The 16469-nt window shown below is 47.6% G+C and overlaps 1 protein-coding gene across 4 annotated transcripts in view; it reads left to right on the forward strand.

Moving 5' to 3' along the window:
- hal (histidine ammonia-lyase) overlaps positions 1 to 12320 on the forward strand; it is a 171330-nt gene extending 159010 nt beyond the window's left edge. For all 4 annotated transcript variants that reach the window (XM_069909066.1, XM_069909064.1, XM_069909065.1 and 1 more), the window contains 2 exons: positions 597 to 666; positions 11913 to 12320. In XM_069909066.1, the coding sequence (XP_069765167.1) occupies positions 597 to 666; positions 11913 to 12017 (175 nt within the window). In that variant the 3' untranslated portion in view covers positions 12018 to 12320. The remainder of the gene's footprint in view (positions 1 to 596; positions 667 to 11912) is intronic.
- Positions 12321 to 16469: the final 4149 nt, after the last annotated feature.

Consider the following 16469-nt stretch of genomic DNA (forward strand, 5'->3'; position numbering starts at 1 on the left):
CTGATGAGCTTTCTTGACTGCAGCAGTGGTATTAATAGTCCAAGAAAGATCCTCAGCCAAATAAGTTCCCAGGAACTTTAAAAAGTCATGATCCTTTCCACACAGTGGCCATTCACATACAGTGGAGCTGGGACCATAGTGAAATCTACCAGGCTCTTTCATCTTCAAGAAATTCACTGACAGTCTATGGACGTCGTCCCTTTTGGCTGACTAATTGCCTCTTGATATGAGCCTGACCATTTATTCACTGTTCATTTAAAAACTCACCCTCGTACTCTGGCACAACTCCTTTACACCTAATCTGCCCCGCTCATCCCTGGTGACCCTTTATGCCACAAATAACTTTCATTTTTTCCATTGGCTCTACCCCTCATCATGTTGTGTACGATGTAAAAACACACAGTCTTGGAGGGGCTCAGCAGGTCAGACAGTCCTTTATGCAGCAAAGGTCGAGATAGGTAGCTGCCATTTCAGGCTTGTACAAATATTTTTTGTTCAAGGATGTGTTCAGTGACCTCAGCCTGCTTTCGAGTACTGACTGTCACTGACTGTTCTACTACTGTTGTGTTTATGGTTTCTTACTGTCTGACCTCCAGGCCATGGATCAAAGACCGCTTCATGGCACCGGACATTGAAGTTGTCCACCAGTTACTGTTGGACCAGAAGGCAAGTTGCTTTTCCCCAGGGTTTACCTGGGGTAAGAATTTTTAACGACTGTGTGTCTTTGATCATTTATATAGACTATTCTCATTTATTAAACTAAAAATTGTTTTAAGCAATGGGAATGAGAAGTATTTTTAATTTGTTTTCTCTTATGAAATCATGCAAATCTTATATGAATCCCATGTCACAATTATCCCTACCATTGGGCCCATCTTGTTCATGCCGACCCTCAATCCAGTTAGTTGCAATCCCACCCCCCCATTGCCCAGTTTTCTTCTGAAGCCCACAGGAAAAAGAAATCTCAGGGTTGCATGTAATGTCATCCCCTCTGAGCCCACCTCTCTTACCTTAGTCAAGAAAACAAGAGAGAAAAATGAATGACAGAAAACACAGAAGGGAACTGAATATCTTTCACCATCCTGTTAACATTGTAAGAGTTACTGGGATCAAAGATGCTGCTTCAAGGGGAAAGACATGGCTTAAATATAAAACAATCATCTTTTACAGGTTCATGCTGTGTACATTTTATTATTTGCACTAGCAATTAGTGGTCATTCTACTCTCCCACAGAAAAGGAATCTCGGGATTGTATGTGATGTTGTAGAGGGGTCGTTGCCATTATAGTTTGAGGTGGAAAGATGACACACCGAGGGAGTATATTCGACACTAGCTTTATTGGGCTGCAGCTCTGCCTTTTATAGGCAGCCACCGTGTTACCACTGGGGCTTGGCTGTTCCAGATGCACAGGCCTGGATTGGAACCCCTGCGATCTGCTGGCTGCAGTTGGCCGGTTCGACCGCTATTCCTATGGCCTGTGGAAGTGGGCTTCTCATCCTGTGAGTTGTCTGCCTGATCGTCGTGTTCAATGGCCGTTTGCTGTGTTGGCCCATGGAGTTGGCCATGGGGCGCTACACATCCCCCCCTCCCCCAAAACCAGTGATGGAAAACTCGCTTCCTCCATTCAACCAGAATGACGGGGTTTCGCAGAGCAGCTTGCGGTAAACTGGGGCAATCTGGATGTCCTCCAGTTGCAGGCTGATAAGTGCTATCCGGTACGCCGTATGTCAGGGTCTGCTTGCTGCGCAGCTGCCAGGGCTACATCGTCAATACCCGGGGCGGGGTTGTGCACTGCTAGGATGGCCAGACAGAATGGGGCATTGGCTATCACATTGGACTTGCCAGTGATATGATCAAGGTCCGTTGAAAATTTAGATATGTAGGACAGGTGCCACTGTTGCCTGGCACGGGTCTGACACCCTGGTGAAAGCAAAGGTAAGGGGTTTGTGGTCTGTGTATATTTTGAACTTCCTTCCTTCCAGAAAGTAACGGAAATACTGAATTGCCAGGTATAATGCTAACAGCTCCCTATAAAAAGGCACTGTACTTGAGCTCTGGGGGCCTAAGATGTTTCATGAGGGCGGTTGGGGCGTCTGTTCTGGGATGCACAAGGAGGATGGCTTTGGCCAGGGCATCTTTGGTTGCTTGGAAAACCTCGGTCGTGTCCTGTGTCCATTGAATGTCTTTACTGGGACCTGCCATGAGGGGAAATAGCGGACACATAATGCGGGCCACTGCAGGTATGAAGCAATGATATCTCCATGTGACTACGGAGGTTCCTCCGAATGCTCCCATTTCTTCCCACCCTCCAAAATATAAGGGGTTGGTAGGTTAATTAGTGAAATTTAGGGGCATGGATTCATAAGTCAGAAGGCCATTCTGCATTGTTAAAATTTTTTAAATAGTGATCTGAAAACAAAGGAGAAATTAGGAGCACAAATAGAGGCCACAGAATATTACAGGTGTACAAGAAACCAAGGCATTTTATGTCTATTAGCGGCATAAAGGGTCACCAGGGATGAGTGGGGCAGATTAGGTGTAAAGGAGTTGAGCCAGAGTATGAAGGTGAGTTTTTAAATGAACAGTGAATAAGTGGTCAGGCTCATATCAAGAGGCAACGAGTCAGCCGAAAGGGACGACGTCCACAGACTGTCAGAGAATTCCTTGAAGATGAAAGAGCCTGGTAGATTTCACTATGGTCCCAGCTCCACTGTATGTGAATGGCCACTGTGTGGAAAGGGTCACGACTTTTTAAAGTTCCTGCGAACGTATTTGGCTGAGGATATTTCTTGGACTATTAATACCACTGCTGCAGTCAAGAAGGCTTATCAGCGTCTCCATTTCCTGAGAAAACTTTGGAAAATCAGTCTACAGTCTATTGATGTCCTGTCCTGTCCTCTGTTGAAACCGTGCTGTCTTACTGCATTTCCGCGTGGTTTGCCAGCCATACAGCAGCAGATAGAGGGATCTTTGGCAGGTTACTAACACGGCCCAGAAGATCATGGGATTTTCCTTGTCCCCTTTGGAAGATTTATTTCGATCTCGCTGTGTCGGGAAAGCAGCCAATATCATTAAGGACTCTACTCACCCGAACATCATTTGTTTGATATGTCCATTAAATCACGGATGAACAGAACCAAGAACAGTTTCTATCCCAGATCCATTTGAGAAGTAAATTCAGCCAATTAGTATATTTTGTATTCTTTTAAAGCTGCTCTTCTCTCGTGTATGTTGTATTTGTGAATGCCGCGGGTTGTGTTTTTAATTTTGTTGTTTTCTTTTACAACAACAATAAAGTATTTACCTACCTCATCTTGTATTCAGTGAAGACAAAGATCGAACTGGAAATTTCCATTTAGAGAGTAAAATCCTGGATTAACCTGGAGCTACTGGGTGTTTTAAAGTGTGTAAAGCAGGGTTTGAAGAGGCATCCCAGGATACTGTGGGAGGCAAGGGACGGCTGGCAGAGATGCAGTTAAGCAGGCAAGTCTGCAGATGCTGGGGTCAAGTGCAATACACAGACATCCTGGAGCAACTCAGTAGGTCGCCCAGCATCCACGAGGTCAATTGTAACCAATATTTTGAGCCTGGGCCCTTGGTCAGCTGGAAGAAAAGAAAGAGGCAGGAGTCTGAATAGAAAGGTGGGAGGAGGAGAGGAAAGGAGGGAGGAAGGTGGGGGGATGAGGCCATAGGTAAATACGGGTGGGAGGATGTGCCTCAGTCAATTCTTTGATTGGAGAGGGAAGGGAAGGGTGTGGGGAGCTGAAGGAAAGGAGACCGAGGGGTAGGGAAAGAGAGAAGGCTGGGCAGGGGTTGGGAAGCTGTGGAAATTGATGTTGATGATGTCAGGATGGAGAGTGCCCTTGGTTTGGCAGCACATGAGGCTGTCAGACAATGATTAAATTTAAACCTAATCTTCACTGGGCACAGGTGAGGAGCAGACAGCTGGAGAATAGCGTGTGCAGTATCTTGACTCAAGAAAGGCAGCGGGGCCAAGCTGGGAAAGTGCAGGCTTGTAATTGCATGAATGGGCTTTGTCAGGCCCAATAACTGGAACATATAAACTGGCGAGTGGCCGGAGCATTGGAGGCCAACAATGAAGGGCTTGAAACCAATGAGACTTGGGGCAGACAAGTTGGCACCGCAGCAGAGATAGTTCTTCCTGGGGTTCTAGGAGGCACCATCGCAATAGAAAATTGCAACTGTTTGGGAAGGGAAGAGAACGAAGTGAAGGGTGGCAGCAAGATGCTGGAGACTGTAATCAAGTCAGGTCAGCATGGTTCTATGAAAGATCCTGTTCAACAAACCTGCTCAAGTTCAGGGAGCCTGTTCATGCAAGATATTTGGAGTGTCTGAAGCTGCCATGTAAAAGACTGGTGCACAAAAGAGCAGCCCATGGTATTCAGGGAGGTGTGTGAGCATAGACTGAAGATTAGTTATTCAAGAGAGAAACAGAGTAAATGTGTTAAACAGGACATCTGCAGATGGTGGGGTTAAGTGCGATACACAAACACGCTGCAGAAAGTCAGAAGGAAACACCGCATCGAGGAAATAAAAAGCCTTCTTCAATTTAGGGCCTGAGACCCTTGTTAGGAAAATAGATAAGCTGAATAAATGCATCCTTTTTTCAACTGTAAGGGTGTGCCCTGAGGATCAGAGTTTGTGATTTATAAGAGTGACCTGCAGGAGGGACAGAGAACAAGGTTTACATGTTTGCCGATGGCACATAAATAGGTGGGAGGACATGTTGTCATGAGGGCACTTGGAAGGTGCAGCAGAATACAGGTAGGATGCGTGCATGAATGAAAACCAGGGGAATGGAGTTTGATGTGGAAAGCATGCGGTTATTCCAAATGGAATGTTGGTCTTCATCGCTAGAGGAATTGAATTCAGGAGTAGGGAGGTAATGTTGCAACTGTATAAGGTACTGGTGAGACCACACCTGGAGTACTGTGTTCAATTCTGGTCTCCATATTTGAGGAAGGATATACTGGCTTTGGAGACGGTCCAGAGGAGGTTTCCTAGGTTGATCCCTGGGATGAAGGGGTTGACTTATGATGAAAGATTAAATCGTCTAGGATTTTATTCGCTCGAGTTCAGAAGAATGAGAGGAGATCTTATAGAAACATATAGGATTATGAAGGGTATGGATAGGATAAATGTAGGAAGGTTTTTTGAGCTGGCCGGGGAAACTAAAATGAGAGGACACAGTCTCAAGATTCGGGAGAGTAGATTTAGGACAGAGATGAGGAAAAATAGTTTTTCCCAGAGAGTAGTGAATGTTTGGAATTCTCTAACCAGGGAAGTGGTTGAGGCTGCCTCATTAAACATATTTAAAATTTGGTTAGATAAATTTTTACATGATAGAGGAATTAGGGGATATGGGGAGAAGGCAGGTAGGTAGAGTTAGGTCATAAATTAGATCAGCATGATCGTATTGAATGGCGGAGCAGGCTCGATGGGCCATTTTTGGCCGACTCCTGTTCTTACTTCCTATGTTCCTGTAATGTCCCTGTAGTGCACGTTGAAAGAATCAAAGACTTGTTGATCAGAACCAAGGCTTTTATTAACAAAAGACTGGAGCGAATCACATGTAGGTCGACCAGTCCAGAATGATCTGGGTCTGGCTAGGAGCAACTCTTTAAGACCTGCCAGTAGGTGTGGCTACACTCTCAGCCAATCACAGCCATTCTATACTACAATATACACATCAGTGATAAAATCTCTCCTATCACATTCAACCCTCCTTTGAGAAGTGACCGGGGTGAATGGAGGGTCAGTTAAAAAAAAAGGGGGGAGAGAAAAAGACTGGTGGGAGGTTAGGGGCTGTAGCGTTCGGGGGGGCCAGATCATCTGGCGCAACCCCCGTGGTGCTGGGATTGGGGCCGCTGGAGTCATGTCGCTGGCGGGATCATTGGGTGCGTACACCGCCTTGCTAAATTCCCCAATGGCGTTGTTGGCAGGCTGGCCTGAGTTGTTGCCACTGCCGCTGGTGGGGTGGTGCTGATCTCTCTGTTCCGGCATGTGACCTAGGGGAGAAGGATTTGAAGGAGATTGGGTTGGGAGCAGTGCCAATCCGATCTGGCTTTGGCTAGGTCCCTTACTGAGACCGTGTCCTCCCGCCCGCCCGGGTACTCAGTGTATGCATAATCCGGGTTTGCATGGAGTAGCATTACCCGGTCAATCAGAGGGTTGTTCTTTGAGTACTGGATGTGGCGTTGCAGGAGGACTGGTCCAGGAATGGTAAGCTATGCCGGTGTGGATGTTCCTGATTCCGATTTCCTCGGAAAAGAGAACATCCTTACATGGGGAGTAGCATACGTTGAGGTGCATAGGAGGGAGTGCTTGTGAGAACGTCCTCCCAGCGAGCAGTGGGGAGGCCTTTGGACTGGAGATGGTGGAATGCTCTCTTTCAACCTGCCTATTACCACGTGGATTATAGCTGGTGGTCCTGCTCGAAGCAATACTATGCTCCAGGAGGTACTGCCGCAGCTTACCAATCATAAACGAGGACCCTCGGTAACTGTGGATGTAACTGGGGTACCTGAAGATGGCAAAGATGCTGTGCAAGGCCTCTATGACTGAGGAGGCAGTCATGTCTGAGCAGGGCACAGCGAACAGGAAGCGAGAGTACTCATTAATCACCATAAGAATGTAAGTGTTATGGTTGGTCGACAGTAGAGGCCCCTTGAAGTCCACACTTAGACATTCAAATGGCCGGGTGGCTTTGATGACATGGGTGTTCTCCGGACGGAAGAAGTGGGGTTTGCTCTCAGCGCACATCGGTCAGGCTTGGGTCATGGAGTGAATCTCCTCGACTACGTAGAGGAGGTTGTGGGCCTTAATTGAAGTGCGTGAACCTAGTGACCCCCGGATGACAGAGCTCCTCATGGAGTCTCTGCAGCCTGTCCAGTTGTATGTTGGCTTAAATTCCCCTGGAGAGCACATCTGGCAGGTCGTTGAGCCTATCAGGCCAGTATAGTATGTTGTAATTGAAGGTGGAGAGTTCGATTCTCCACCTAGCGATCTTGTTGATCTTACCTCGTTAGGTGCTGCTAAACATGAACAAGACCACGTGTTGGTCAATTAGCAGTGTAAAGCGCCTGCCAGCGAGGTAGTGCCTCCAACGACGTACCTCTTCGACTATGGCCTGGACCTCCTTCTTGACAGAGGAGTGTCGGCTCTCAGGGCCCTGCCGCGATGCCATTAGTGACCCCAAATCTCACCTCATTCAATTGGACTCTGGCCACTTAAGCATCCTAAATGAAATTGTCGGTGGTCTCAGCTGCAATTCTGTCTGTGTAGGCACAGGCTGAAGAATTGGTACAGCTGCCTGTTCGCTTCGAAGGCCATGAAAGTTCAGTCTTCTTGGTGGATCGGAAGCTGGTGATAGGCCGAATGTAAATCAATGGTGGAGAACACACAGTATTGGGTGATCTGATTCACCACATCTGTGATCCGTGGGAGGGGGTATGCATCCAGAAGCGTGAAGCGGTTGACTGTCTGGCTGTAGTCAACCACCATCCGCAGCTTCTCTCCGTTTTTAAAAACCACCACCTGTGCCCTCCAGGGACTTGAGCTGGGTTCGATAATGCCCTCATCCAGCAGTCTGCGCACCTCGTTGTGATGAACTTCCTGTTCCCAAAACTATACTGCCGGCTTTTGGTGGCCACTGGTTTCCAGCCAGGGATGAGGTTTGCAAAGAGTGCTGGAGGAGTAACCTGGAGGGTAAAGAGGCTACAAGTGGAGTGCCAGAGCACGGGGGTGGGTGGCTTGGGCTGTCACTGCAGGAGGCCTCCGGGGTGGAGTGGTTACAGACAGAGAGTGGGGTGTGGGGGATCCCCATCGTGCAGGCAAACAGTTCGGAACTGGCACTGAAAATCTAGTCCCAGCAATACGGGAGAGCACAGTTGGGGGAGAACTAACAGCTTAAAATCAATAAATATGATGCCCTGGACTTTCAGGGTCACCACGCAATACCCCTTTACCCCAGTCGAGTGTGATCTCGTCGCCAATGAAATCTTCTGGTTAGTTGGGAGAATGACCAGTCTGCAATGTTGGGCCAGGTCTGGATGGATAAAACTCTCAGTAGACCCCGAGTCAAATAAGCAATTAGTACAGTGTCCATGCACTTTAATCAGTTCCATTGCTTTTGTGAGGGGATAGAGGCAGTCCTGGTCCAGGGTCACTGATGTAGCAACCTATGCTGGGGACTGTGGAGTTGCGTGTTGATGTCACGCAGTGATGGGCCTTAAGTGCATTACGTGTGCGTGGTGACATCACTGGAGCAGTCAAGCTGGAGCTGTCAGTGGTGAATGGCTGTGGCTGCTGCTTTCAGCTGGCTGGGGCCATCAGGCTGCCAACGGTAAGTGCTGGGAGCCGCTGCTTGTAGTCTGCTGTGGGACGGTCGGTCGGGCAGTTGTCGGCGATAGCATTGGTAGCGGTGGCGGGTACCTGGTCGGTGGTGGCAGCAGGTACCTGGTTGGCAGCAGCAGTCACTGAAAGCGGGGGCGGGGCTGAAGCAGCTATCTCCATGGTGTGGGCGGTCATCACCAGAGTCGAAGCTGATGTGACCGTTAATGAGGGTGGAGCTGGAGCTGGGGTGCCCGTCACTTGAGTTGGAGGTGGGGTGATCATTATCAGGGTTGGGGCTGGGACCTGGGCGGCCATTGCTTCAGGTGAGTCGTCCAAGCGGGCCAACATCATCGAAGCAATGGTGGAGTGTCCCTTCCACATGCAGTGCCTGCACTGTGACGTCAGGCGCTGCTATGTGATCGAGACCTCGCTCTCATTGGATGAGAGCTCTGATGATGAGAAGTTTGAATGAGAGGATGGTGGTTGGGCCTCACACGAGGCACGGTGTTTGGCGGCTGCCATTTTAGAGCAACAGACTGCAGCAGAGTGGCCATTTTTAATGCACTTCTGGCACCTGGCTTTCCCTGTTGGACACTGGGACCTGCTGTGCTTCCTGTAGAAGTAGCACTTCGAGGTTGCATCAGGTAGGGTAGCGGCAACAGCCAGGCCGTCAGAGGGCCATGGGGTAGTAGGGTTAAAAGCAGGCATCCTACTCACTTCATAGCGTGGGGTCCAGCCCTGGGAGTAAGCGTCCATACTTAAGACTGCAGCCTCCATCGTCTCTGCGATCTGCGTCGTGTCCTCTAGGTTTTCTCCCCCGTGCTCTAGCGGGCTCTACCTCACCTCATTCGATTGGACTCTGGCCACTTAAGCATCCTAAATGAAATTGTCGGTGGTCTCAGCTGCAATTCTGTCTGTGTAGGCACAGGCTCTGCCCAGTAACCTTAGTGCTTGGAGGTAAGCTCTACAGGACTCATTGGGCAGTTGCCTCCTAGTCGCTAGCTTGTACCAGGCGTAGACCTTGTTTACCGGTCTCTCGTAGAGTCCTTTCAGCACCTTCTTGGCTGTGGCGTAAGTTGCTGTATCCTGGATGCTCTCGTAGACCCTCGGGGACATCAATATTAGCAGTCAGTGGCCGTCCTCCACCACGGCAGGGGCAGAAACACCTCACCCAGTGCTTGAAGTCATTCGAGGCAGTAGCTGAATGTGGGTCGATGTTCAGGCGTTCTGGTCACAGCATACGCTCCAACCGTAGAAAAGGTTTTGTTAATGAAATTGTCGTGCATGTTGAAAGAATCAAAGACTTGTTGATCCGAACTTGTTGATTTTATTAACAAAAGACTGGAGCGAATCACATGTAGGTCGACCAGTCCAGATGATTTGGGTCTGGCTAGGAGCAACCCTTTAAGACCTGCCAGTAGGTCTCAGCCAATCACAACCATCATATACCACACATATATAAATATATATATATATATATATATATATATATATATATATCGGTGATAGAATCCATACTATCACAGTCCCAGAGGGAGATAAATCCAGATCATGTCGAGCAAGGTTACCTTGGGCATGAATGGTTAGAAAAGGAAATGGCGTGTTGGACTTCATTGTTTGAAGGTTGGAATTTTGAGATAGGGAACTATGGAATACTACAGCACAGAAACGGGCTCTTTGGCCCATCTAGTCTGTGCCAAACTATTATTCTGTCTAGTTCCATTAACCTACACCTGGACTACAGCGCTCCACCCCCTCCCATCCATGTACCTATCCAAATTTTTCTTAAATGTTGAAATTGAGCCCGCATTCACCACCTCAGGTGGCAGCTTGTTCCTCACTCCCACCACTCTCTGTTCCCCAAATGTTCCCTTTCACCCTTACCCCATGTACTTGTCTTACCCAACCTTAGTGAAAGGCACCTGCTTGCATTTATTCTGCCTTTTGCCTCATAATTGTATATAACCTCGATCAAATCTCCTTGTTCTCTGATGTTCCAAGGAATAAAGTCCTAACCTTTTCCTTGTAACTCACCTCAAGACCTAGTAAATCTTCTCTGTGCTCTTCCAATTTTATTCCAGTAGTTAGGTGACCAAAACTGTACACAGTACTCCAGATGTTGTCCTCATCAATGTCTCATACAACTTCATGATAACATCCCAACTCCTGTACTCGATACTTTCATTTATGAAAGTCAGAATGTGCCAAAAACTCTTGTTACTACCCTGCCTATCTATGATGCCACTTTCAGGGAATTATGTATCTGTAGTCCTAAATTCCTCTGTTCTACTGCACTCTCAGTGCCCAACCATTTACTTACCTTGGTTTGTCCTTCCTAAGGGCAATACCTCACACTTGTGCACATTAAATTTTATTGTTCCAGTTGTTCAGAGAACAGGTGATGTTGCACTGGAGCATCTGCTCTGTCCTTCATACCTTCTTTAAGAAAGGATATATTAGTATTGGAGACAGTCCATACAAAGGCTCAGGGCACTCATTCCATGATGACAGTGTTGTCCTCCAGGAGAGCCATAACGAATTATATTTGTCAAGTTTCAAGGAATGATCTCATCTTATTGAAACCAATCGTAAGGGAATGTGAGCAGAGAACATGGAACAGTTCAAGAACCATGTGTGCTCTGACCATGATCCCAATGTAACTGATCCTCCCCACCTGCCTCTGTGCTAAGAGGTTTCTACTTGAAGACCATGGAGCTTCAGTGGCTAGATTAAGCAGCAGTCATTTAAAACTGTGCTGACCAGACTTTATTCTGTCCTATAGAAGGCAGTGGAATCTTCTAATGGTTTGTAGTAGTACCTTCCCCGCACATGGCAGAAGGGAAAAGAGATTGGTCCCCCACCCCCACCACCACCACAGCATTCAACACCAGCTGAATGGGGTCTCCAGCAACTAAAGCTTAGAATAAGGCCTCCAGGAAACTTTAATCGTCACTTTGCTTACACAGATTGCATTTACAAAAGTTACCTTGGTGAGGAGTGTATCATTCATTTAAAACAATTTCCAGGAACATTGGACCCAACCATGAAAAAGGACATTTTACCCTCATCTTGGAGAATCTGGTTCAAGGGCAGGTGGGACTTCCTGCCACTTTTATTCAGGTCCCTACAAGTAAAGATGTGAGGAGATGATGGGGTGGATAGAAACTTTCCCTTCAAGCTGAGAGATGTGCACAAGGAAGCAGGCTAAAGGAAATGGGCACGGTGTGGGGCTATACAGGCAAGAGGACATGGGGCAAGACTTTTTGCACAGATGGTAGTGGAGGTATGGAACCCTCTTTCCCAAGAAGCATTGCAATCGGGTGCCGTTTGTGAGCCTCTGAAGTGATTGATGAGACTTTTGAAGCAAACAAATCGCAGTGGTCCTGGATATGATTCGTAGGTTAACTGTGATCAGAGCTGGGTGATCAAGCACTGACCTCTTGCCCCCTGACCCCAAGCGCAGACCACTTTGTAAAATAAGTGTGTGGACGCCACTCTCGGCTCGTATTGCGGCTGTCAATTCCTACTCCCGGTGACTGTGCTCCTTCTCCCCACAGGTTTGGGACGTGGCCTTCCCCTACATCAAGAAGTACCAGTTGGCTAACCTCCCCGAGACCAGACCCCGATCACCCACGGCCTTCACTTCCTGCGAACGCGTGTAAAGAGTAGCCTCCCCAAGCTCTCTCTGACCTGCCAATGAATTGCCTGAAACCTTCTGTAATATATTTTCACAAGGCTTCAGGTCAGTGTTCGAAGAGGACATTAATGTGGGTGCAAACATTTTAATTTTATATATGATTAAACTGTCAGAATTGCGTTATCATTCTCTTGAAATGATTGAAATGATCAGCATTGTGGCCAGGAGATCCCTGGCTTAACTGCGCCACAAGGATTTGTCACAGTAATGGGAATATAATAGACCACTACATAATTCATTACTTTCATAATAAATACTTGAAATGATACTCCTGTCAGCCTTTTATTTTACTGTACTCCGTTCTCCTTGGACTTATTATATTCCATGTTACTTATCCGAAAATCAAAAAGTGATGAGATCTGAAACAGGAACCAAAAATGCTGGTAAAACTCAGCAGGTCAGGCAGCATCTGAGGAAAGAGAAACTGAGATAATGTTTCGGTTGACTTCAGTTATCCTGCTTCAGAAATGGGAAAGGGAGAAAATGCAATTTAAGTTAGGTTTAAATTGTTGGGGGGGGGGTGCGTGAGGGGTGGTGGATAGGACAAGTGAAATATCTCTGTCAAAGTGAGATCTTGATTGTTAAAGCAGTTGATGACGTTGATGGATTAATGAGGGCAGTGAAGAGAAAAATGTAAAACTCAAGATCTCCCCCGCCTCCCTGTTCAGCATTACAAAGTGATTGTTCCCTTTGGGTTTTCAGCCCAGCCACCACTGCCCATCTCATTATATGCTTGGCTGCTTCTACGGATGGTCAACCTTTCGGGCCAAAACCCGACATTGATATTGTGATAAAGTAGAATGACAGGCTCACAGGATAAAAGACAACACTGGCCAAGAATCTTCCCTTTATTAATTAGACAGGCTTTATCAGCTGATTAAAAGAGACAACTGTGTTTTTATAAACACAGAAAACTGCGGCCAAGATGGCTGGGCAGCGAACCACAAAGGGTTGCAGGCTCCAGGGAGCAGAGACCAGAAATAGGGAAAACACCCTGTGTTGAGGAGGAGAAGTGTGGGAGACCATCCTACAGGGGGTGTTTCACCACAGCAGTGGACCAGCGAGAGGCTCAGTGGCTGAAGGATTCACACAGTCCACGGGGTGCTGGGAGACTGGCTCACGGGAACCAGGATCAGAACTAGGATCCAAGAGGGAAGGGCCTCGGGCACGGGAGGTTTGCACATGGAGCTCGGGCTGCCGAGGGTTTGAGGTGGAGTCCGTGCGGCAGCCCGTGGACTGCCACAGACCCTCATTGCCTCAGAAGAGAACCTCCTTTACTTCTCTTTCTCTTATCACTGAGGACACCAGGATATGCTCATGGCGACCATTCACCTTACATCGGAAAAATGTTGAAATATATCATGAATATTGATTTTTATATACTATACTTGACAATAAAACAAACTTTTGAACCTCTCGATTATTTTTACTAATTCTCCCAGTATTTGTAATGTTTGTTTCTGTTTCAGGCTATGACCTGATTCTTGGGGGTTGTGGCATACATCACCACAGCACAGAAACAGGCCCTTCAGCTCATCTAGTCTGTGCTGAACTATTATTCCAACCAGTCTCACTCCGTACCCTTCCCATCCATGTTCCTATCCAAAGTTTTTAAAGTGTCCAACGTGAAACTTACCCCACTTCCATTGGCAGCTCATTGCACACACTCACCACCCTCCGCATGAAGTTCCCTCTGACGTTCCTTTTAAACATCTCACCTTTCACCTTTAACCCATGATCTCTAATTGCTTTGCTTGGTCGAAAAAGCTTGCTAGCATTTACTCAATTGATATCCCTCACAGCTCCAACACTTCTTTCCAATGTCCCCTCATCTCCAACGCTCCAGGGAATAAAGTCCCAACCAGTTTAGCCTTTCCCTGTAACTCAGTTCCTGAAGTCCTGGGAACATCCTAGTAAATCTTCTCTGCACTCTTTCCATATTATTGTAGTTCGGTGACCAAAATGGCACACAATGCTCCAAATTTGGCCTCGCCAATGTCTCGTACAACTTTACCGCAACATTCCAACTCAATACTTTGATTTATGAAGGCCAAGATGCCAAAAGCTCTCTTTGTGACCCTATCTTCCTGTGACACCACTTTCAGGGAAGAATGTATCTATTCCCAGATCCCTCTGTACTACAACACCCTCCCATTTACCGACATAACTGAGTGAGATTATGGAATCAGCTTCACAATCTTTGATAAGTGCTGTAGATTCAGAATTTTGCCAACCTTTGAAACCATTTATATTGTAAGCCTGTAGGAGTCATGTGACTGCATGTCACCTCTCACGGCATCACGTGATGACCTCCCCTTTAAACTGTAAAGAAAATAGAAACTGAACAATGCATTAAATAAGTGGTGAGCGTGTTCTGTTAATAAACAAGAAGTGTGCCGATGCTGGGGTCCAATTCAGGAAACCAAAGAGCTGAAGGGATCCATGGAAGGGAATGGGCAGCTGATATTTCAGGCCTGAGCCCTTCTTCACGAGGGCTGGAGATCAGGAGGAAGGAGGGGGAGGGGGGAGAAGCATGGGCTGTGAGTGATAGGTATGTACAGGTAGGAGGAGGAAGAGAGGGGGCAGAGGGCTGAGAAAGATGCACTGGTGATAGGAGACAGGATGGGGGTGGGGAGCTGGAAGGAAGTAGGCAGAGGGGAAGCGAGATAATGAGGGGAAGGGTGACAAGAAACTGGGAGGTCCTGTTGGATGGTTGAGAGTTTTATTCATTATTTAGCTGATGATTGAGGGTGGCCCTGGCCTTGCTTTTCGTGAACAGGGCATCCTGGTTGTCAGTGGATGCCAGTCATGTAATTGCATCAAAATCCCTCAGCGTGAAGCCCAGTTCATGTGTTTGTGACCGGGACCTGTAACTGGTTGACTGAGCTATGGTTTGATGTGTCAGAAGTTGACGTGGATGAAGACTGATGCCCATGGTGCTGAGGACCTCAGCAGGAGATATGGCACTTCAGCTTATTGCTTCTGTCTGAGGATGGCCTTAGATGCTTCAGCCTTGTCTGCTTTTGCTCATGTGCTCCAACGTATCCTCGTTGGAGATGGGTGTGTCCCTGGGACATTCTCCTCCTGCTGCTATTATCATGAATGTGTCCAGACTACAAATCTTTAACCTCATTGATTGTTCACCTTGGCCAGATCACTTTTGCTGTTTAACAGGTAAGATTCAGGATTCCTTTGTTGTCATGTAATTGTACAGAACATATAATAGTACACGAAGTTGCCTTCTGCTCCCCCGCTCCCCCTCCCCGAGATCCAGATCCAAACCTCTATCAGGAAGCTTTTAGCGCCCAAGGCCTTTCAGGAGCCCTTTTTTCCACCAGCATCCTCTTAAATCCTGCCTCCGACACGTGGTCTCCAGCAGCTCTGATGGCAAGACACCCACAGCCTGTGTGGGTCTTTCAGCTGCTGTGTCCTGACAGCCTCACACTGCTCAGAGATACCAATGTGTAGGACATGGGGGCAGACACCTGCCTGGTCAGCTTTGATCAGAAGGCTTTCGACTGGACATCATACACACACATGATGGATGGGCTTTGGGGAGGGAATCGGAACTGGATTAAACTGCTCTACACAGACATCTGTAGTTCAGTCCAGATCGATGGATGGGAGACAGATAGCTTCCCCATCAAGTCTGGAGTCAGGCAAGGCTGCCCTCTGCCTCCAGTCTTGTTTGTGTGTGCTTCAGAAATATACAGGGCCGTATTAATTGGGGTATTTGGGTGGTACAGGATGAGGATATAAGAGGAGTGACATTGCCAGGTAGCAGAGACACTCAGGTCAAAGCCCCCCCATACATATACAACATTGCTGTCTTCCACTCTGACACGTGATCGGTTTGCAGACTGATTAGTATCTGCAACCATTTTGCGTCTGCATCAGACGCCAGGGTAAAGCAGATGGTCTTCAGTGACTGGCCTGACTGGTCCACCATCCCCTTCACAGTCAGATCTGACTACTTGAAGGTGCTGGGGTGTGCAACAAAAATTGGCTGGATTGCAAAGGACCACCAGAAATCGGATTTGTGCTCCCTCTCGCTAACCTAGTCATCAGCAGCAAGGTGCTTTTGGTTCTGCTATATGGGGTACAGGTGTGGCCCATACCCCGCACCTCTGCCCTGCTTCAGACCAATCTACTGGTTCACATGAGTATCCAAGAGGGGAAAGGCTCCCAAGGGTCACAATGTACAAGTCACCAGTCAATGAGGGCAGGGACATACCCATCATGGGCCTATCCTAATGACCACCTTCGTGTGTGGCTATGCTTGGAACCAAAGTACGAGGGCACCAAGTGCTGAGGTTCTACCTGTCCCAGGTGCTGCGAAGGATGGACCTGGCCCCGTTGTCACACAATGTCCCAGTCAGCTGGACTTGGTCACACCACCTTATCTTTGTGGAAAACT

This window comes from Narcine bancroftii, chromosome 13, assembly GCF_036971445.1.
Source record: "Narcine bancroftii isolate sNarBan1 chromosome 13, sNarBan1.hap1, whole genome shotgun sequence".
Taxonomy (NCBI): domain Eukaryota; kingdom Metazoa; phylum Chordata; class Chondrichthyes; order Torpediniformes; family Narcinidae; genus Narcine; species Narcine bancroftii.